This window comes from Notothenia rossii (genome assembly GCF_949606895.1).
Source record: "Notothenia rossii genome assembly, chromosome: 9".
NCBI lineage: Eukaryota > Metazoa > Chordata > Actinopteri > Perciformes > Nototheniidae > Notothenia > Notothenia rossii.
The window spans coordinates 17,783,769-17,806,262 of NC_136907.1; the positions used below are offsets into that span (position 1 = coordinate 17,783,769).

The 22,494-nt window shown below is 42.0% G+C and overlaps 1 protein-coding gene across 1 annotated transcript; it reads left to right on the top strand.

Moving 5' to 3' along the window:
- Positions 1-342: 342 nt before the first annotated feature.
- Positions 343-9,607, top strand: LOC307019137 (organic cation/carnitine transporter 2-like). Its single transcript, XM_079649779.1, has 10 exons — positions 343-883; positions 1,923-2,026; positions 2,534-2,688; positions 2,811-2,982; positions 3,655-3,781; positions 4,467-4,564; positions 5,250-5,464; positions 5,681-5,863; positions 6,168-6,303; positions 8,938-9,607. Exons 1-10 carry the CDS (start codon positions 485-487, stop codon positions 9,020-9,022), a joined length of 1,674 nt encoding a protein of 557 aa, XP_079505905.1. The 5' UTR covers positions 343-484; the 3' UTR covers positions 9,023-9,607.
- The last annotated feature ends 12,887 nt before the right edge of the window (positions 9,608-22,494 follow it).

Here is a 22,494-nt window from a genome sequence, read left to right on the forward strand (position 1 = left end):
GACACATTTAGCGGATTTGATATAAGCAATAAAAATACCCCTCCGGAAAAATATAAGATGACCGCTCACCCTAATATTTTATGGAGTAGGTGCAGAAACACACTCAGGTCAATAAGTCATTGTTATGAATTCTGAGACAGAGCTAAACATTATTATGTTGAAACTGAACAAAGCTATATTTTGTCAAACGTAATCTAAGCTAACATGTTGACATAGATGTAGATCGTACTTTATGTTTATTTGGCGCAAAGTGGACAGTATAGTAGGCCTGTTTCACTGTGTAACTCTTTTTTTTATCCAGGAACTGTATGTGGCCTGTTAATGTTCTCAATATCGGTTAATTAGGAAAATCTCAGCCAACACTGAATACAGCAGGTGGTGGGTGGGATGGTTTAGAAGCTGTAACAAAACCACTGCTTTTGAAAAGCCCACTTCAAAATCCTTTCACTTAGTGTGCAAGGAGCCAAAAGCCAACACAAACAACATGACTGACTACGAGGTTGCAACTGCCTTTCTCGGGGAATGGGGACATTTCCAGCAGCAGGTGTTTTTCCTACTCTGTCTCACCGTCATCCCTAACGGTTTCGGCGGCATGTTCATCGTCTTCGTGGCCGACACGCCGCCCCACCGCTGCGTAATTCCCGCAAACGTGAACCTGACGGCGGCGTGGAGGAACCGCAGCATCCCGCTGGAGCTGGACAGCAACAGCGGCGCGTTGGTGCCCAGCAAGTGCTCCAGATACAGGCTGGGAGATGTGCTGAGTTTCTCGGACAGAGGCTTTCTGCCCGGGGTCGACGTTAACATGTCTAATGTGCCGACTGAGAGCTGCTTGGATGGGTGGGAGTATGACCAAAGCGTGTACATTTCTACCATCATAACGGAGGTTTGTGCACAGGTCTGCGTAGCTTCTGGGATGCAGCTGACACTGAGATGAGGCATGAGGAATGTATATGATATTCATACAGGAAGTAGGCTATAAGCAGAGGCGGAAAAGGTTCCCAGATCTTGTACTTGAGTGAAAGAACCGGAGTGTGTAAGAACATTTCTTCATTTGAAATGTAACTGAAGTAAAAGTACAAAAATAATAAGCTTCAAAATATACTTAAGGTGGTACCTACTCATTAAGCAGATTGGCCCATCCCAGAATAATATTTATCATATGTTTTGATTATAATTATTGATACATTAAAGTGTTATCAAAAGTGGTACAGTTACAGCCAGTTGTAATTACTCTTAATACTGCAAGGTAGCTTTTGTATTTACTCCAATTGTAACTCAATTATAAATTATATTTCACATTATTAATCAAAATCTGCGTAGCAACTAAAGGTATTAAATAAATGTAGTCGAGTGAAAGTAGCCTACAATATTTACCGTTGAATTGTAGTGGCAAGTAGCCTACAGTAGCATACAATTGTCAAATTCTCAACATTTTACTCAAGTACAGTAGCCTACTTAGTAATTTAGAGTTTTTAAATAGAGGGCAAAAACTACATTTCATCTTGATGTTGCAATAGATTCAGAGATATTTTCAACATCTACACAAGAAATTGCCTCACATATAACATTAATTGCTCAGCCACCAAGTTATCAATCATTGGAAACTAAAACAATAATGTATTACATTTTCAAAGATGTGTCTAATATTTGTTCCACTCTCGTTAGGTGAATATTTGGACATAATAAAGGAAAAAAAATGTATTTCCAGTAATAACAAATAAATAAGCCATTAGGTTATAATTGTTAAAAAAAAGCCAACATTTCAAATCTCTGCCTATTTTGATTTAACTATGGTAATTGTTATGGTTATACTTACACGTACAAATGCACTCCTGTGGTACTTTTTAGACCGTTTTTTGTTAAGAAATTGCTACTTTTTGTGAAGACTTAAATACTGCCTGTGTGTGCGTGTGTGTTTTCAGTGGGACCTGGTGTGTGGCGACAGGTGGAAGAACCCGCTAACTTCTTCCATCTTCTTCTGTGGTGTTCTCACTGGCTCCTTCGTTTCGGGGCAGCTCTCTGACAGGTGGTGAAAGATTGACTTTACTTTTTCAAAACGTTAATCAAAAAGTAAGCACTTATTGTACCAAATGATCTGCCAAGTCAAATTTCCAACAGCAACAAGTGTGCCCCACTGTCAATGAATAGATGTGTTAATGATACATCTCATGATTTTCTCATACTCAAACAACTCAAGAAGAACCTATTTCTCTTTTCTTAGCCGTCAGTGCTGATCAAAGTCTGACAGTTCACTAAATGGAAAAAAGAGCATGTGCCAGTAAAAATGAAGCCGCATTAGTGAAGCATTTTCCCAACCGTCATGTTGTCACAAATGCTGACTCTCGGCTAAATGTTTAACTTCAACAGCTATGCAAACTCTGGTAAACAATTTACACCACTGTGTTGTGCTTACTGGATTTGTCAGTGTTTTGTCGACTTCAGTGAATCATACTATACAGTACATTTGAGGGTTCCATTGGTTGACCTTTGCATCTACTTACATGTTCATTTACATGCTTTGTATCATTTGTAGGTATGGGAGAAAAATAGTGTTGTTTGTTACCATGGCAGTCCAGACAGTGTTCACATTCATCATGGTCTTCGCTCCATCCTGGCCCGTGTTCTGCGCCCTGTTCTTTATTGTCGGGATGGGACAAATCTCTAATTATGTGGCTGCGTTTGTGCTAGGTACTTTTGTTTGCCTCTATTTGATGATTTCAGGTGTATTTAGTTGCTAACTTGTCAATGAAAAATAATGTGTCATTCATTGCCTGTGCTTTGAATCTCCCCCCTTTTCTCCTGTGCTTCAGGGACAGAGATATTGAGCCCAAAAGTTCGGACAATCTATTCCACCGCAGGTGTGAGTCTTTTCTTTGCTGCAGGCTACATGTTCTTACCACTGTTAGCCTACTTCTTGAGAGACTGGAGGATGCTTCTCCTAGGCCTCGCCCTGCCTGGCTTCCTCTATGTGCCTCTCTGGTGGTAGGTAGGTGTGTGTTTGCTTGAATGTGTGGGGTTCTTATTTTTCTAGTTGATTTTATCTCTGGCTGTGTTTCATTTCAAGTGTTTTATTTTCTACAGTGTTGAGTGGTGTATAATGTACAGCATTGCTTTAAGTATTACGTTGATGAAGGTCAATCAATTAATATACTGTACATAGTTCCAGTCGAAAGCTAAACAGATTGTTTTTTTTAAAGCTGAAAGAATTTGCCTATTAATCACGTAGTTGATAAACATAATAAATACAGTCCGTCTTTGATAGTAAAATATACATGTTATAGGGCTCTGGTGTTGTGAAATTAAACTTGTGACTATGATATTATGACAATTACTTTTTAATGTATTTTTTTGATCTACTATATCATATTAAAATGCATGCATAATTGTCAGTAGGGTATACATTTAAGAAAAAGTGTCATACATAGATATGGTCACAATATTCACAATGTAATAACAGTAACAGTATTGCAACAGCATCAGCCTTTTTCAACTTTATAAAGGCTTTGTTAGGTATGTTTTACTTTTATGGAGGATCATTTGAGCAGTGAAAGGACTCGGAATAAGGTAAAAGAAAATACCTTTGCCGTACAGTAATCATTTCTCTCTTCTGGTGGATTGAACATCTGTCTCTCTCTCTGTTGTGTACTGAGGCAGGTTCATCCCAGAGTCTCCTCGCTGGCTGCTGTCTCGGGGCAGAGTGGAGGAGGCAGAGGCCATAGTGAGAGATGCTGCTAAAAAGAACAAAATCAAGCCTCCGCCAGTCATCTTTAGTCCTTTGCAGGTGAGATCTCACTGAAAAAAAAACTGTTCATGTAAATGCATAAAAACTGGGCACAGGGCATTTTCCTAATATGATGAGCCAGTATCATATTTTTTTACTCTTACTTGTCTGTCTCTTGCAGAGTTTACTTAAAAGTGTTAGAGCATCCTTAATGGTTCACATGCCTGTGATGTAATCATTTACAGTTTTCCGGTAAACATGGAGCAAAAACGTTTGCCAGTATGAACCCAAAGATTGTTTCGGAATACTTATATTTATTCAAAATATGTTGTGTTGGGTTGGTAATTATCAACAATTTAGGAACTGGACAACCTAAGAAAAAACTGTCACACTCACATTAAGAAATATGATGCCAATCACTATTTGATTTGTATTTTTAGAGAATTATGACTAAGGGGAGATAACAAATAGGACAGATTACAATTCAAACATAAACTGGAGAAATCTGTTTCCTTTACCTCTACTCCTAATTACTACAAGAATCCCCCCAGTCTTCATTGCACATTGAACCTTTGCCTTTAATCCTGATCCAGACGTTTGGGTGAATGTGTGAACACGTGCACATGCATGTGTTCACTCAGCAAGTGGCCATTCATACACAAGCATTTCTCTAATGAAATTATTTCTAGAGCGATGGCTCTGCTTGCTAAGTGTTTGTTATTCTGAGGGCTCTGCTGCCCCACAGAAAGAACTTCAATGCGAGACGAGTAAGGCCCTCAACATCTGTGACCTGCTCCGTTCCCCAAACATCCGCTGGATATCGCTCACGCTGTGGCTGGTCTGGTGAGTCCCTGCTGACCTCCACATTCAGTACAGTGACCCTGCATGCACAAATACGCACACACACACAGACATATACTGAACACACGCTGTTCCAAATACACATACATACGCACACAGTTCAGGCCCAATGACAGTCCATTGAACTAACAACAAATAATGACCTGTCAGGTGCTGTGAAGCCTGCAACTCAGATCAAAATCAGGTTTCATAACTGCACAGTATGCCTGTATTAATCCTGTGCCCACTTCCTTACTGAAAACCGATGCAGTTTGATTTAGAAACAGTTTATCTTAGTCTGACGGGAAATAAGTCGAAACCTCCATATCCTTCATCATGGCAGGTTGATAAGTTACAAGCTGCATGGACATTCTTTCTAATCCAAATAGCAATCATGAACTAACATTTGAGTTTTTGTATCAGTCATCACCATAGACTGTATCACACCTCAAGTTGCCATTGTAATTACGTTGAAAAATAAATCAAAGCTGGGAATGGGTTGGTAATATTTAGTGGGCCCAATTTGCTGTGGTACATTTGTGAAACACTAGATGAGAATTTCTAGGAAAGGAACACCAATAATATAAGTTTAATTTGTTTTCTGACTACGCTGTTGTGTCATGCCTGAGAGCTACTAACTAAAAACATATTCTAAATTGATATTAATGTTTAAAATGTATCCCCACAGGAACACCTTGACCATTGCTTACTTTGCTCTTTCCCTAAACACGGCAAACCTTCACGGTAACGCTTACTTCAACTGCTTCGTGTCGGCTTTGGTTGAGATACCAGCCTACACTTTGTCTTGGGTAATGTTTCGCTGGTGGTCCAGACGACTGAGTCTCTCATCAACCCTCTTCATGGGAGGAGTGTTTCTACTCTTCGTACAGCTCATGCCAGCAAGTATGACCCTTAGAGGAAGCATTTTCACAGTAGATTAATAAAGCTTTGTGCCTTTTGTCATTTGTTTGTCTATGTAGGATCACTCATTATATAGTATTTTCAGATGTAAAATGTGTCTGATTTCTCAATTGCAAGCAAACATAATTGCGGATAATTGAATTTGCGTTTTATAAAACTCAACTTACATATAACCTCTGAATGCTTTACCCACTCTAGACCTGGTTTATCTCTCCATAACACTGGAGATGATGGGGAAGTGTGCGGTGACGACAGCATTTGCTATTGTGTACGCATACACAGCTGAACTCTACCCAACAGTGTTGAGGAATACGGCCTTGGGGGCCTGCTCCATGGCCTCCAGAATAGGCAGCATCATTGCCCCATACTTCATTTACTTAAGTAAGGAGGCTCTCACCTCTGCCTTATTTTACACTTCTTACATTTTCGCAAGCATATAATTATTTGGATGCACAAAGCTGTTTCTTACCCAACTGACCTCTTGTTAGAACAAGCTGGTGCCTCCACTGAAACAAAACAGAACAAAAGTCACAAGAACAAAGAATCTAAAAGCAGGCTTGATTAGCAACCACATCGGATAGACTAACTCTTTCACTTCAAATTTAGAGGCTTCTATTTAAAGATGTATTGGATTTGATTTCCATGGTTGTTTTTCACTGTCTCCTTCTTTGATGTGCTGCCACAGGAAGCTATTCCGTTTCACTGCCTTACATCCTGATGGGAAGCATTACAGTTGCGTCCGGGTTGCTGAGCCTCCTGCTGCCCGAGAGCTATGGAATGCCTCTGCCTGACACCATCAGTCACATGCAACACTTCCCCGGGTAAAACTGCACCTTCCTGTCACCAAATCTCCCAGAAATCATTGATATTATTTATTAAAAATAATCATTTGTATTTTAATTACAATTAACATAAACATTGACTGGATTTGGTTTTATAATTTTCTTTTTTTAAAAGGAAATATGTACTTGGCTCAAAACTCATTTGTCTACAGGCATTACAAGTAAATCAAAAGAAAGAAACATGGCTAACTGTATGCTTTAAATCTGAAATACATATTTGTATGTGAATGAAAGACAGAAAATAAAAACAAAAAAAATTAAATAAATAATAAAAACAGTCCAAATAACCAATTTGATACAAATATAAATACATTACAATTCATCCTATTCATAATAAAGATGATTATATATTAACATATTAAGTTGCATTAAAAGTTGATGGCAAACATTATAAAAAAGTGGGCTAGGATATGTCCTTATATTGCCATCATATAACTTCCACTTGGTAATTTCCTTTTCTAGTGCCTTCAAGAATGATCTTTTCCCATTATCAATTGCTTTTATAAAAAAGAAAAAAGGCAGAATAGTCTAGGTCTGTATTCTAGCAAAAATATAATTGTCCCTGCTTTATTCCTGCACTCGGCTTCAACCCACCAGGGACATTTATTACAGAAACTAAAAATGAGATACTCACCACAGCCATAATTATGTGTAACCAGATGAAGGAAAACAACACACTATAGCAAAGCCAGCTTAACATGAATAATCATTATATGAAATACGCTTCTTTATTTCCTGACAGTGTGATGAGAAGATCAATACCAGAAGGCAAATATATGTATTTCCAAATAATATAGATATTATAGTTATAATTATATTGCTCAGACTTAGCAAATTAGTCTTATTAAAATGGACATACAGAGTGATTTAAATCAGGGATGGGCAACTTGGATGGTGGTAGGGGCCACATCATTTATGTACTGGCCACCAGGGGGCCGCAGATTCACTTGGAACAAACACACAAATTCCATGTATTGTATGTAATTATTAACAAATATACTAAGTCTGACATCTTCATTGACATTTTACAATTTTTCAGGGAACATCGTCTAATAAGCTCACTAAACAAATTCACAGAAATGTTATTTAATATTTACAAGTGGCATGTTTCTATTGAACATGTTATTTAACAGTGGAATAAAACTATTTTTAAACTATTGGAAAGCACGGAAAATGCGTGTGCATTAAGATTAAACATTAAGATGCCATCGTGTATGCAGCTCGCGAAGTAAATAGGAGTCTAGTGGACGGTATCAGTACTACAAGTAACACATATGTTTTACTTTTTTTATTGATTACGTTGTTTCAAAATTGATCTGAGGGCCGCAAAAATAGGAGATGGGGGCCCCCGGACCACCATTTGCCCATCCCTGATTTAAATAAACAAACATCTTGGCAGTGATTGTGTTTTTTTTAATGATATTTTAACTTTGTGTCACATAGTCATTAAGTGTCTGTCAGTGATTAACAGTGCTTGACTTAACTGCACGTATCCAGTTTAAATAGAAACTAAACTGCATCTCTGGTAGGTCATAAGTAATGTGTTGAGTCACACTGACTCAACACATTACATTAAACGTGTGTGGTAATTCACTCAGTGCATTCAGGCCTCAACAGCACTGTTCAGTATCTGTGAACCATTACCTAGACCCTCCAGAAAAACGCGGGCAAAATTCCTTGATTATGCGGGCTAAATTCCTTGATTATGCGATTAAACATGCAGGGTTTTTATGTGATTTTATGCGGTGAAATTGCGGGAAGTTGCGAAATATGCGGAAAGTTGCGAAATATGCTAAATATGCGGGGAAAAAGAATAACCATTTTTTTAAATATTGGGCTGTCTTATTTATTCTCTCTCACACACAACCTGCCACTAACGTTAAACCACTTTACTATTCAATTAAACACATTCAATGTTTATTTATTGTAAAAGCAATTGGGCTATTTTAATCTCACGCATGTGAGGGTGACACCAGGAAGATTTCGAAACAATCTCCTTTTTCCAAATCACCGCTGGCATATGGCCTCCACTAATAAACAGTGGTACATCTGAGAAGGAGTTCTGGTACATTTCTGTCTTCTTGATCCCAGAACACAGAGAGGAAGACAAAGCCCTGGGAGTCAGGACCAGACCCGACAGAGAACAGATGGCCTGAGACACACACACACACACACACACACACACACACACACACACACACACACACACACACACACACACACACACACACACACACACACACACACACACACACACACACACACACACACACACACACACACACACACACACACACACACACACACACACACACACACACACACACACACACACACACACACTTCTCCACCTCATTCTGTTTTCATTTACTCGTTCGTTATCTGACCAGCTTCGATCTTGTAGTCTACTCACTTCGTTTCTTGTAGCCCTCGAAAGGGTTTTGGAGGTTGATGCCTCGGTGAACGTGAGTTGTTTGGCTTTCTTGTCCGCAGCAGCAGAAAGCATTTTCGAATGTTTGAATGAATCAAAGTGGGTGGTCACCGTTGATTTTTTCTTATGCTCCAACATACAGTTGCAAGGGAATGAATCAATGTTTTCTTTATTAACCCTAGATGTTGTAAGAAGACACCCTATAAACTCACAAACACAGAAGAAAAGGAAAAGGTTGCAGAAGGGAAGTCTCCAGTTTTCCCTTGAACAACGAGCCTCACTGTTATCTGCCTGAAGAAAAGACTGGATAGACATCTTATCTCCTTACACTTATAATACCTGAGAATAATAATAATTGATGTCACTAGATTTGTGAAAGCATTTGACTTAAACTGCACCATGGAGCTTGACAGTTATTCAAACAACACGATTGTGTTGTTTTTTTAGAATTAGCACCAAACACTCATGTTGCAAAGCACATCCATGTTAATGTTTTGTATATATCTATGTGATTTGTGATAACATTCATAAAGTGCATGTACAGATACTTAAAAATGCATTGGTCAAGGTTTAATTGCTTCAAAGTTACTCCTCACAAAAAATGTAATTACATCGATTTATACAGTTTGCAATTACCAGAAGGTAATGTTGCTTAGGAACAACAGGAACCGGTATGAATTATATACAATTAATAGTACAATGTTTATAGAAGCAATTTTTAAGACAATCAAGCGACTTTCGTCAAGCACAGCAAGTTATGAATGTTGTTTTCTTGTTATGCACGGGCACTTCAAGCTGTTGGGATAAAATGCAAATAAAGAAACCATTATTTGGTCGTCAGCAAAAAGGAAATGTTTGAATATTGTTTAATTTCTACACATTTTATTTTTAACCTCATAAACATGTACGTAACCTATAAAAAGTGATGCCACCATCATCATATCCTCTTAAGAGTCATGTAGATGATGAGGATAAGGAGGGGTTGGTTTTGGTGGCTACAGTATATTAAAGAATGATATGAGATGTTTTGTTTGTTTGCCATTATCTTGTCTGAACATCCAGTATCAGGAAGTTATGTGGTTGTTTGGGTACATTAACTTGTTGTTTTTTGCAGCTATGGTGACCGTATGTTTTACCCCATAAGCTTCTTTCTCTTTTTTGTATCTGTTGAATAGTTTGAGGTTGTCCACCAAAACTCTCTGCCAGGAAAATAATAGTAAAGGCAGAACCAACCGCCAGAGTCCCCAGTGTGATATAAGGCAGGTACTCAAAATATTCACATGTACAAGGTGAAGTGGAAAATAAAAGTGTGTACACAGCATCCAAACAACAAATAGGTGCTGATTATCCACATAGATGTGTCGATGTGCTTACACAAATTCAGGTTAAACTACATGGTATGGGAGTAATGGGAGGCGTGTGGCGCAGTGGAATAGTGCGCTGGTGTTTGGATCAGGGCAGGGGGTCACAGGTTCACCCCAAATTGCTCCTGTGGGGATTGCCCACAGTATTGAGTATGTAAGTAAGTCGCTTTGGATAAAAGCGTCTAACAAGTGACATGTAATGTAGTATCTGATATTGAAGACAAATTGACTCACTCAGCTTAACAACAAAGGAGCAAGGCAGCTTCCTTTTCTGGAAACAGTAACGCAAACGCCTGTCACTGTGTTCCTGAGCACTGTTGGGTAAAGCTCTGCAGTGTAGGCGTACCTCAGGGATGTACCTTTGGTGATAACAAGTTTACCCATCTCCAGAGCGACAGCCAGCTCTGATAAAGCTGAAACGCAAGAAATTGATTAACAACAGAATAGAATGAAAACAATACCTGCTCCTAAATTATCTACTCGGTGAATTATGAACTGCATTGTGTTGGCCCAGGTTTTTACAAGAATAACCATTGAATACAAAATATTATATCTCTGTATCCAGCACAAGTCTGACAATGTTATATTAGTGCATTGCTGAATCCGTGGAGTACTCTAAGACTGAAAGCATTTGCTTGGAAGCATTGCAGTACCATGATGCACCACATCATGACACTGCTTACTTTGAGGCACCAGTTGAATAAGATACAGTGACACTCCCAGGAATAAGATAAAGATGGGAAGTATTTCAGTGCCAGCCAGCAGGACATGTAAGCTGGAGGTTTTCCAGGCACTTCAACCTACCAAGACACTCAGAATATGCTCTGGGAAGACATAGGTAAGGAGGCCTACCTCCCTAGCCTGCTGCCAGCATGATCCTGCCTGACATGGGTGGAGAGAAATGGATAGATGCATTGTGAGATAAACTTTGCTTGTTTTGAGTGCAACCCACCACCAGAGAGGTATGTAGAGGAGGCCAGGCAGAGAGATAGCAATCAGGTAAAAAGTAAGCAAAGAGAGGCAGCATCATGTAGCCAACTGCAAAACAAAGACACACACACAGTGATGGGAACAAGACGCGTAAGTCAAGATCTCAGTGGACAGGAAGAGAGAGAAATATATTAGAGAAGTTCAGGTGAAGATAATAGTGTCTACACAAACCTAGACTAACTCATCACTTTATGAGCTTTTTTCAGCTTTATTCAGCAGAGAAAAAAGAACATTGTAGCTATTACTCTGATTTTTAAAACGGTAAAATAGTAGATTCTTCATTTTTTAAATCACCTCTATCGGGATGATTGCATCGCACCAATCTTGAGTCAGGTTTTCCTCAGGAATCAGGCAATGGTGTCTGGGAATGTCTGTCAGGAAGACAACAGAGAAAACGCCAATCCATTGCGCACGATGCTGGCACAGAGCAGGAAGAAAAACAATTGTCTCATGGTAATCCTTCATATCATTATCCTAACTGTCCCCTCCAATGTTTTGAAGGTTTTTTTTCTGCTGCAACAGAAGAAAAGACCGGTTTGCCCTCTCCAAAGCTGTGAGCTAGCCACGCCCCTTTACTAGTCCAATGCTAAGATTAAAAAATAGAGTTTTACAATATTTCTTAAGCTATCATTTCCTTTTAGGATTTTTGTTACTACCATCATTTATTCATAGTTTTTTTTTTAACCTGTGCTATGTAACAGTGTAAATAATTTATGTATGTTTTATTAAATCCTGTTAAACTGCGACTACAGCCATAGTTTTGTAATTTTATTTTATTTTGAAAAGCCGCAGCTGGAAGCTAGTGTTGCGCTGAATATGGTTCATTTTGGGAATCCGTCAGTGTTAGAGAATTCTTAGCTTTGGGTGAGTTCAGCGCTGGGTGAGCTCTGTTCACTCAGTTGTAAATATAATCATAATTGTGATCTACGTGCACTATTCTGTGTATAATCTATCTGCATTATTGGTTATATTTTATGTTTAGCTAAATGTCTTTAGATTCCGTAGTGTATCACTTTTTAAAAGAATTGTACATAAACTGAGAGTGAGCCGTTTTTCAGCTAACTAGTTAGCCGCTAACGTCGTGGAGTACATGTGGCATTTACGTCACTGATGTGAAACTTTCCTTTGTAGAGCAACATCTCACTATACTGTGGCTAAACTGTGGATCTGTGTGTTCATTCCATGGTTTGCAGGTATGTTTATTTTGAGCTGATAAATGTTTTTATTGAATACTGTTCATCTAAGTAATTTATTAATCTTTATTGTCACAATTACAAACTAAATTGATTTATGTTTGTAATAAATGTTATTGGGTTTCTTTATGTTTGTATTTAGAATCCTTTTTCTCTAAACAAATGATACCACTATACGATCACTGTAACAGTGTTAGAGGATTCTTAGCTTTGGAGCAAGATCTCACTATACTGTGGCTAAACTGTGGATCTGTGTGTTCATTCCATGGTTTGCAGAATAAAAGCTGATTGATATTTCAAACTGACTTTTCTGGTGAAGTACAAGAAAGCAACAGCAAAGCAGGACCCAAGTGTTACATTGGTGCCGTGACCCGGCTGGATAGTGATTTCTTCGGCCCGGCCCGGGGACTGTTTCTGCTGTTGCTGCTCCTCCGTGTTGTCAGGTGGACACAGTACTTTGGCTCTATATATATAGCTCATGTGCTGTTTGTTTTAGGTTTTTTTTCTGCTACTGATCTGTGCTTGACATTTGTATTTTGAATATCTTTGTTTTTTTAATTTTTCGTGATGACTTTCAATCTGAGGGGAACTAGTTTTGCCAGGGGGAAGGGAATGTTGGGTTCTCCTATGTTTGAGACCCCTGTTTGTGGGCATGGTATTGTAATGGGGGATAGTCAGGGTACGCCAGGGTTCACTTTGGCCAGTAGGGATGTAGCCCCTTCTTTTAGCCCCTCTGTAGGCATTTTACATGAGCCTCGTTATGCAAGCACTGCTATTCCTAGCCCTGATGCCCTTGCTACTGAGATTGCTAATCAGATGGGAGATGTACTTCAGCAGGTTAGTCAGAAAGTAGTACAGAACATTATGACTCAACTAAGCCCATCTCTTAGTGCCCCTCTGACCAATACTGCCACCTCACCAGTAAATGTTGACATGTCGACTTCAAACGTGCTTGGTGCCTCTCACGTGCAGCTTGTATCCCACAGAAAGCTAAAAGATTCCCCATGCTTTAAAGGGGACAGCTCTGATTTCACTTTGGTCAGAGAGTGGGAGGAACTCATGAGGGATTTCATTAGGAAAAACAACCTGAGACCTGAGGAACAGGCTGAGGAGATCCTTACCCATCTAAGAGGCAAAGCGAAAGACGTGGTCAGGTTTGGTACCAGAAACAGTGACATAGACATCACACGTGAACCTGAAGCTATCTATGGTCTCCTAAGAAAGCACTTTGACTCTGCACCATGCTCACAGCTCCCTTTAGCAGACTTTTACACCACACTGCCTGGGAAAGGTGAGGATGCATTTGACTACTGGCTCAGGCTGCACCGTGCTGTGGACCTTGCCATTGAACGTCTTAGAGAGCAGGGCAAGACGCTCGATAGTCCTGGCACAGAAGTAACTTGAATGTTCATAAGGAACTGTCCCTCCCCTGAGCTTGACATTTCGGTCCAAGACGATGGACAAATGGACTGCTCATGAAGTTCAGGACATCTTAGATGAGTATCACTCAGTGAAGACATCCAGGATGAGTAAGGTAACTGAAGAGAAGGTAAGGGTGAACACACAGCACACTACCCCTATGCCACACATGCCACCTACCGGGGAACAGGGTGCACCACAAGCACATGCCACAGACTCTGCTACCCTGGAACGCCTTATTGGCATGCTGGAGAAGGTGCTTCTGCAGAGGCCTGTTCAGTCGAGTCCAGCCAGATAGTCTGGGCCAAGACGTCCCAGGATTGAAGGGCTGCATGACACGCCTTGCTCTGTTTTTCATGACGTTGCTCACTCTACTTTCAACCACTGACTCTGTTTTCAGTGCCACTCACCAAACCATTCTAGGCTTACTTGTCCTGGTCGTGCGCCGCCTGCGGCTCCCCCACAGTCGGAAAACTAATGGGTCCGCACTTCAGGGAGGACAGTGTGGATCATGATAGTGACCCTCCCAGCTGTGACAGTGATGACTTGGAGTCTTTGTATGAATCTCTTTGTTCCTTTGCACCGTCTGGAAAGACTGTCATTTTCCAAATGACGCAGAAACTTCAGAAATCCGACAGCTTGTTCTACACAAATGTTAGTGCTGCAAGTGGAGTTCCACTGAAAGCCATGATTGATAGTGGCTCTATGTCATGCTCTCTGAGCGAAGCTGCAGCTGCACGCCTCTTGCAGCAATGCCCTGATTTGAAGAGAAGTCCTGCTGATGACATTGTTGTTGTTGGTGCTGGTGGTCACCATATCTACCCGACAGCAGTCTATGATTTGGAGGTGACAATCTATGGGTTCAAGTTGCTCATCCCAACATTAGTCATCCCTGGACAAACAGACAACATGATTGTTGGTAGTAATGCTATCAAGATTCTCATACATCTGATGAAAAAGTCTGACGATTATTGGAGACTTCTGGCTACACCAGTTGACATTGCAGATGATGATTGTTGCCAATTTTTGTCCCTGCTCTCCAACTCTGAGAAATGGCGTGGGGGACCCCTGCCTGACAAGATCGGCACAGTGAAGTTGAGGTAGAGTGTTAATCTTGAACAACTGTGTGAACACCTTGTCTGGGGAAAATTGCCCTTATCAGCACCTTTGTCAGTGGGGAGCACAGTGGTTGTTGAACCGACTAACTCAAGATCAAGGCCCAGAAATGTGTTGGTTGGCCGTGTAGTCACACCTCTGTGGGGTGACAGGTGGGTTCCCCTCAAACTGATTAACCCAAGCAGTGAGCCAGTGACTCTGAGGAGAAACTGTAAGATTGCAGATACCTTCCCATGTGTTGCAGTTGAAGAGCTGCCCCCAGCTGTAAAGGTTTCAGTAAATAGCCATAGTGTCTCAAAGTGCTCTTCGACAACAAAGACCCCTGAACAAAGAAAGGACGCTCTAAACAAGCTGGGGCTACAAGATTTGGACTTGGAGAGTTGTGAGGTGTCTGAGCAGTGGAAATATAGACTTTTTCAGCTCCTTGAGAAGTATGAGTCCATCTTTTCCAGAAACAAGATGGATTGTGGGGAGGCTACAGACTTTGTCCACAAAATGCACCTTGTGGACGAGAGGCCGTTTCGCTTGCCTTACCGCCAGGTTCCACCAAGCCAGTATGAGAAGCTGAAGACTACACTGAATGAGATGGAGGAAAAGGGCATAATCAGGAAATCTCACAGTGAGTATGCATCCCCATTGGTCTTGGTGTGGAAGAAGGATGGCAGTCTGCGCATTTGTACTGATTTCAGATGGATCAATGCAAAGACTGTAAAAGACGCACACCCATTGCCTCATCAAGCTGATGCTCTTGTTGCACTGGAAGGAAATGTCTTCTTCTCTACCATGGACTTGACTTCTGGGTTCTACAACGTGCCACTTAATGAGGAGCACAAAAAGTACACAGCCTTTTCGTCACCCTTCGGCCTCCATGAGTACAATAGGATGCCTCAAGGCCTGTCCAATAGTCCTGCAACCTTCATGCGGATGATGTTGTCAATATTCGGAGATGAAAACTTCAGCAGCTTACTCTGTTACCTTGACGACGTGATGGTTTTTGCCCCTAATGAACAGCTGGCTCTTGAACTTCTGGAAATGGCGTTCTCCCGTCTGAAAAATCACAACCTCAAGCTGGCCGCGAAGAGATGTCATCTCTTGAAGAGTTCAGTTAAGTTTCTGGGTCATATTGTTTGTCCAGATGGGGTGAGAACAGACCCTGACAAAGTGAAGACCATTGCTGATGTGGGGGAAGCAGAGTTGATGGAGAGCGATGGTGTCACGTCTTCCTGGAAGAAGATCAGGTCATTCTTGGGCATGGTCTTCTATTATCAGCATTTCATTGCCGATTGCTCTGCGAAGGCCAAACCTCTGTTCAGACTCATTTCTGGCCGACAAGTTCAATCGCATGCGAAGAAAGGCAAGAAATTCAAGAAAAAGTCCTCTGCCCCAGCAGCTCTTACGTCTAATGACTGGACACCTGCGTGTCAGGAATCATTACAAACTCTGAAAAGTGAGCTCACTCATGGTGTCACGTTGACTCACCCGAACTTCAATGAGCCTTTCATCCTCGCTGTTGATGCTTCTTTTGATGGTATTGGAGCCGTCTTGTCACAAGTGTCACCTGGTGAGACAGTTGCATGGCCTGTCGCCTTTGCAAGTAAGACGCTGACCCGGTCTCAAATGAACTATCCAGCACACAGGCTGGAGTTTTTGGCGCTGAAGTGGGCTGTGTGCGACAAATTCAGCCATTGGTTAAAGTGGAGACATTTCACCGCTTGGACAGATAACAACCCCCTTTCGTACATTCTGACAAAACCACGTTTGGATGCCTGTGAACAAAGGTGGGTGGCCAAGCTTGCAGCGTACAACTTCGATCTTAAGTACGTTCCGGGTGTTAAAAACATTGTTGCAGATGCCTTGAGCCGTGAGCCTTTTGTCCAGTCATGTGTTGGTTACCGCTTGTTGAAAGAGCCATATGTTGCACTACTGGACGAAGTCAATGGAGTTGTCAAGGGCACAGTGCAGGATGTTTTTCGGCTGACAAACAACTGCCAGGTAGGCCAAGGCACCCTGTCAACGTCATCTGACCTTGGTGCTGGGCCTGTTCACCAGCCTGTGGGAAGTTCCATCAGCTCAGAAGAAGTGTCAGCTGCATTGAGGGCTCATGGTGATCGTGGCCTACCCAGTGCTAACTTATCACTGCCACAGTTGCGTGAGGAAGACTCTTCCACTCCTATTCCTCAGAGCCAGCTTTTGAATCTCCAGGAGCAAGAGAAAACCATAAGCAGGATCCTGTTCTATATGCATCAAAAGAGGAAAGCTACCAGACGCGAGGCAACATCTGAACCAGGCGGCGTCAGAAAACTCCTCAGACACTGGAGAAAGCTTAAAGTCCACAATGGAATTCTGTACAGAATGAGAACATGCCATCGACTGAACAAAAAGCTATTCCAGTTGATTGTGCCGGGTGATCTCAAGCCTCAGATTCTCCTTGGCCTCCACGACAATGCTGGTCATCAGGGCCGTGCGAGAACACTGTCCCTTGCTAGGGAAAGTTTTTTTTGGACTGGCATGGAAAGAGACATAATTGACCATGTGCGACGATGTGAGAGATGTGTTGTTGGTAAAACACTTGAACCCGAAGCCCGGGCGCCTCTGGAAAACATTCAGAAAAAACCTATGGAACTGGTGTGCATTGACTTTTGGACAGCTGAACTTGGTGACAAGAAGACAGTTGATGTATTGGTTGTCACTGACCATTTCTCAAAAATGGCACATGCTTTCCCCTGTCGGAGTCAGTCTGCAAAACATGCTGCTTGCCAGTTATGGAATGATTTCTTCTGTGTATACGGCTTCCCCAAGAGAATCCATTCAGATCAGGGTGCCAACTTTGAGAGCAGACTGATTAAGGACCTTTTGGAGGTGGCGGGGGTGCAAAAGTCACACACCACACCTTACCACCCCATGGGTAATGGCGTGACAGAACGCTTTAACAGGACGCTGGGGAATATGTTGAGAACCCTTCCCCTAACAATGAAAGCCAGGTGGCCCCGGGTGTTGCAGACGCTGACCTTTTGCTACAACTTTACAGTACATGAGACAACCGGCTTTGCCCCTTTTTACCTCATGTTTGGCCGGGTGCCACATCTCCCTATTGACATTGTGTTCCAGCATGGGCTTCAGGATGAAAGAGTGTTCAGCCATAATGAGTTTGTCTCTCAGTTGAGACAGGACTTGTGTGAAGCTGCAAGGATTGCTCAAAATCACAGCCTTAATGAGCAAGCCCGTCATGCTCGGCTTTACAACCGCAAAGTCAAGGGTTCTCCGCTGCGTGTGGGTGATCGAGTTTTGTTGGCCAACCGTGGTGAGAGGGGCAAAAGAAAGCTTGCTGACAAGTGGGTTTCTACGCCCTATGATGTTGTGTCGGTGAGGGCTGGGATTAACGTTTACAGGATAAGAGATGCCAAATCTGGAAAAGAGAGAGTTGTGCATCGGAACCTGCTTCTCCCGGTTGATTTTCTTTTCATAGACAAGGTTGAAACTCCTGCCTCGTTTGTCAACTCGGATAATGGGGATGAGGAATGTGGAAGTGGTCAAGTCTCTGTGCATGTGGACAATGAAGATGGCTACGATCGCACTGTGGACTGGCTCATGAACTCACCTGACCCAGTCCCTGCCAGTGATGCTGACTCACCTGACCCAGTCCCTGCCAGTGATGCTCACTCACCTGACTCAGTCCCTGCCATTGATGCTCACTCATCTGACTCAGACCCTGACAGTGTGACTCTACCAACCGACCCTGACAGTGTGACTCTACCACCTGACCCAGACCCTGTGAGTGCTGCTGACTTGACTGACCCAGACTCAGTTGGTGTTTCTCGTTTAACTTACACAGAAGTTGTTGATGAAACCAATGCTATTTGCACGCAACCTCATAGTGTTCATGCGAGCTGTGGTGGTTCAGTCACTACTAGATGTGGGAGGCATGTCAAACCTCCTAAAAAGTTGATATATGAAATGACAGCACAGAAGGTTGAAGATACCTCATCTGTTACTAGTTCGGTTTTTGCATTCTTCCATAAGATATTTGAGGTTTAAGCAGTCAGGATATTCTACCAGTTTTTTATGGGTTATATCCGAGTAGTATTTGTATGCTTTTGTAGATTTGTGGGTATGCTATGTGTGTTGCCTTAGATGAGATGCTTTGAAGGTGTAAATCGCATCTTCTGCTGGTCTGAGAAAAGTATTGGGCATGGTACCTCCCTATCCTTTTTCACTCCTTATGGGAGGATTTTGTATCGACTGTAATTTGTGTCTTTGATTTGGTTTCACCTCGAACAGCCACCACAAATATTTTTTTTCTTTTTCTTACCCTCTTGTCTCGATGAGACTTAAAGGAAACTATTCTCCCGACCAAAATAATGCTTTTTTGTTCCAAATGGCAAAGAAAGGCTTATTTTTGTAACTCATTCATAGTAAACAATTAACAGAAAATGTCAACGCCTAGCCGAAAAAAGGAAATGTTCTTGCAAATCCATTATTTAAATAGTAACCTGCTAATATGAAAGGGCACTTTAATACAAAAAAGCAATGGCATTGTTTTGGAAAAATACATGGAAGTATAATAATGGCATGGTTCCTCACCACATATGCACTAAAGAAAGTATTACAATTAAAAACAAGAACTGACATTTTGAAGTTAGTACATTAGTACAATTAGTGCAATTAGTACATTCTGAAACACATGACAAGTGGTACATTCTGAAAACACATGACCCCAGGAAAAACACACATTTCTGAAACATGCAAATCAATAAAGCAAAAACCATGAACAAAGGAAGTGCAAGACAGTTGTATCGATGAAAGTCCAGTATGAATGCTGTAAAAGTGCACAATGGTCCATGGCAACAGCTCACTCAAATAGTTTGTTTTTAAACGCTTGGGCTTTCTTGGAGAGCATGTTACCGTCTAGCTCCATTAACATTTGCTGGAGCACTTCGAACGTGGACTTCAGTTTAGGGAGGTCGTCCAGGTTCATTGCATACATTAATCCAAACAGCATGGTAGCAGCTAATGCAATGTTGTCCACATCAGTTAGTACCTGTTGGCCTTCCAGGACAATCTGTCCTCTGGTCTCATCTGTCTTCTGGTCTCATCTGTCCTCTGGTCTCATGGTGGAATTGTGTTTGACGACATAAAGTCCCACTGTAATCCCCTGAATGGACCGCAGAATGACGTCTTCATCTTCTGCCTGCAGAGTGCACAGTCACAAAAGGAACAGAGTGAGATCTAACAAATCAATACATATACCCATTACTAAATCCCTATGTTTAACAAGTACATTTGGTCATATTTCAGTACTTTTAAGCCTCCTTGTTATATGATATACTCCTGTCTGACCTGATAAAAAATCAGGTCAGACATTCAGGTTCATTTCCTGTATCAGTTTTAAATTAAAAGCCCTCTAGCTTTTCAGTGAAGTCTGGCTATTAAACAAAAAACAGGGATGTTCGCATACTTTAGGGTTTAGGCTATATACTATGTGGTGTTTCAATAAATACATGTTTTAAAGCCCAACAAAAAAATCAAAAGGTCAAATATTACTTCTACTGACCACAAACTCTCTCATTGAGGTACACACACAGCCCCTTGAGAAGAAATTCTCGCCCTAAATCCACATCATCAACCTAAGTGGAGGGGAATAAGAAAATAAATAATCTCTTTTGCTCAATGAAATGTGTACACTATTGACTCAATGTATAATTTCCTTAAAATGAATTCTTACTTGAGTCATGTTTGACATAATACAGTTCAGACGCTGGCCTATCTGTCCTCCTCTCTTCTCAAAAACCTTCAGAAGTTTGTCAGATAGAACATCCAGCTGAGAGAGAAATCTTGATTGGAGTGGCAGGGTTGTTATACGCTTAAACTCTGCATTTATCAAAGAAAACAAAATATCAGTCATAAAAATCATGAAATCATTTCATTTTCTAATGATGTTATGATTGTAGTTGTGTGCTAAATGTATTTACAAAATCACATACCAGGCATATCTTGCCTCAAAACGATGCAGAGAAACTAGTCCATGCATTTGTTACTTCAAGGCTAGCTTATTGTAACTCTTTATTATCTCTGTTTTGATCTGTTATGATCTGTGTGTATTTACGGTATTTACATGAACACAGAGCGGATCAAAGCAGAGACATAAACACAATTTTTTAGGGAAAACACTGCGGTCCCACAGACAATATTGTATCTTTCAACACCTTAAATGGGTAAAGATGGTCACTTAATGTAAGGTAGGCCTACAACCTGCATCAGCGCCCTTAAAAGTCGGCACAAGAGTAGACATGCAGAGCCGGACCGACGCAGTAAAGTTCTACACCACCTGACAGCAGACATGAAACAATAATTTAAAACAAGACGTAGCCTATAGACATGCAAACATGCCGCAAGCCCATCCATCGGCTATGACTCCCCCCTCCCCACTGAGCTCGGTTTAATGTGCATAACTTTGGGCAAGGTTCATAGTTTTAAACAGACTCCGGTGCCCTCAATATCCTGCTACTACTAGACCTCAGCGCAGCCTTTGACACTGTGAATCACTCAATCCTCCTACAAAGGCTGCGCCAACAGGGTGTTGAGGGCTCCGCTCTCGACTGGCTCACCTCCTACCTCACCGACAGGCAACAATTCATCTCCCTCTCTGGCCACACATCCGCCCTCTCCCCAGTCACACAGGGGGTCCCCCAGGGCTCAGTCCTCGGCCCCCTCCTCTTCATCTGCTATCTTTTCCCCCTTGGTCACATTATTCGCAACCTCAACCTTGATTTCCACTGTTACGCCGATGACACCCAGATCTACATCACCACCAAATCCCCTCACAACCCTCCCCTCACCCATATCGAAACCTGCATCTCTTCAATAAAAACATGGCTGACTCACAATTTCCTTAAACTCAACAGTGATAAAACAGAGCTACTCATCATAGGCACCAGATCAACCCTCAATAAAACAGGACCCATTTCACTCACCATTGAGAATTCGACCATCACCCCCTCCCCCCTGGCACGCAATCTTGGCGTTATCCTGGACCCCACCCTCTCCTTTGACCCCCATGTCAGCTCCATCATCAAGATCTCCTACTTCCACCTCCGCCGCATTGCCAAAATCAAACACTACCTCCCCCCCCGTGCTGCTGAATCCCTCATCCATGCCTTCATCACCTCCCGCCTCGACTATTGCAACGCCCTCCTCACTGGCATCTCCTCCCATTCCCTCCATAGACTCCAAATGGTACAAAACTCTGCTGCCCGCCTCCTCACCCACACCCGGACCCGTGAACACATCACTCCCGTTCTCCGCTCTCTTCACTGGCTCCCCATCAAACAACGCATCATCTTCAAAACACTCCTCCTCACCTATAAAGCCCTTCACCACCTAGCCCCCCCCTACCTCTCTGACCTCCTCATCCCCTACAACCCCCCCCGAGCCCTCCGATCCTCCTCCACTCTCTCCCTCACAGTACCACCATCAAGACTCAAAACATTTGGCAACAGAGCATTCTCCAGATCAGCACCCCGCCTCTGGAACTCCCTCCCCCAATCTGTCCGCCACTCTCCCACACTGTCTACCTTCAAAACCCAGCTGAAAACATACCTCTTCTCCCAAGCCTTCAACTTACCCTACCCCCCAACCCACTGACTTCACTCACACCCCA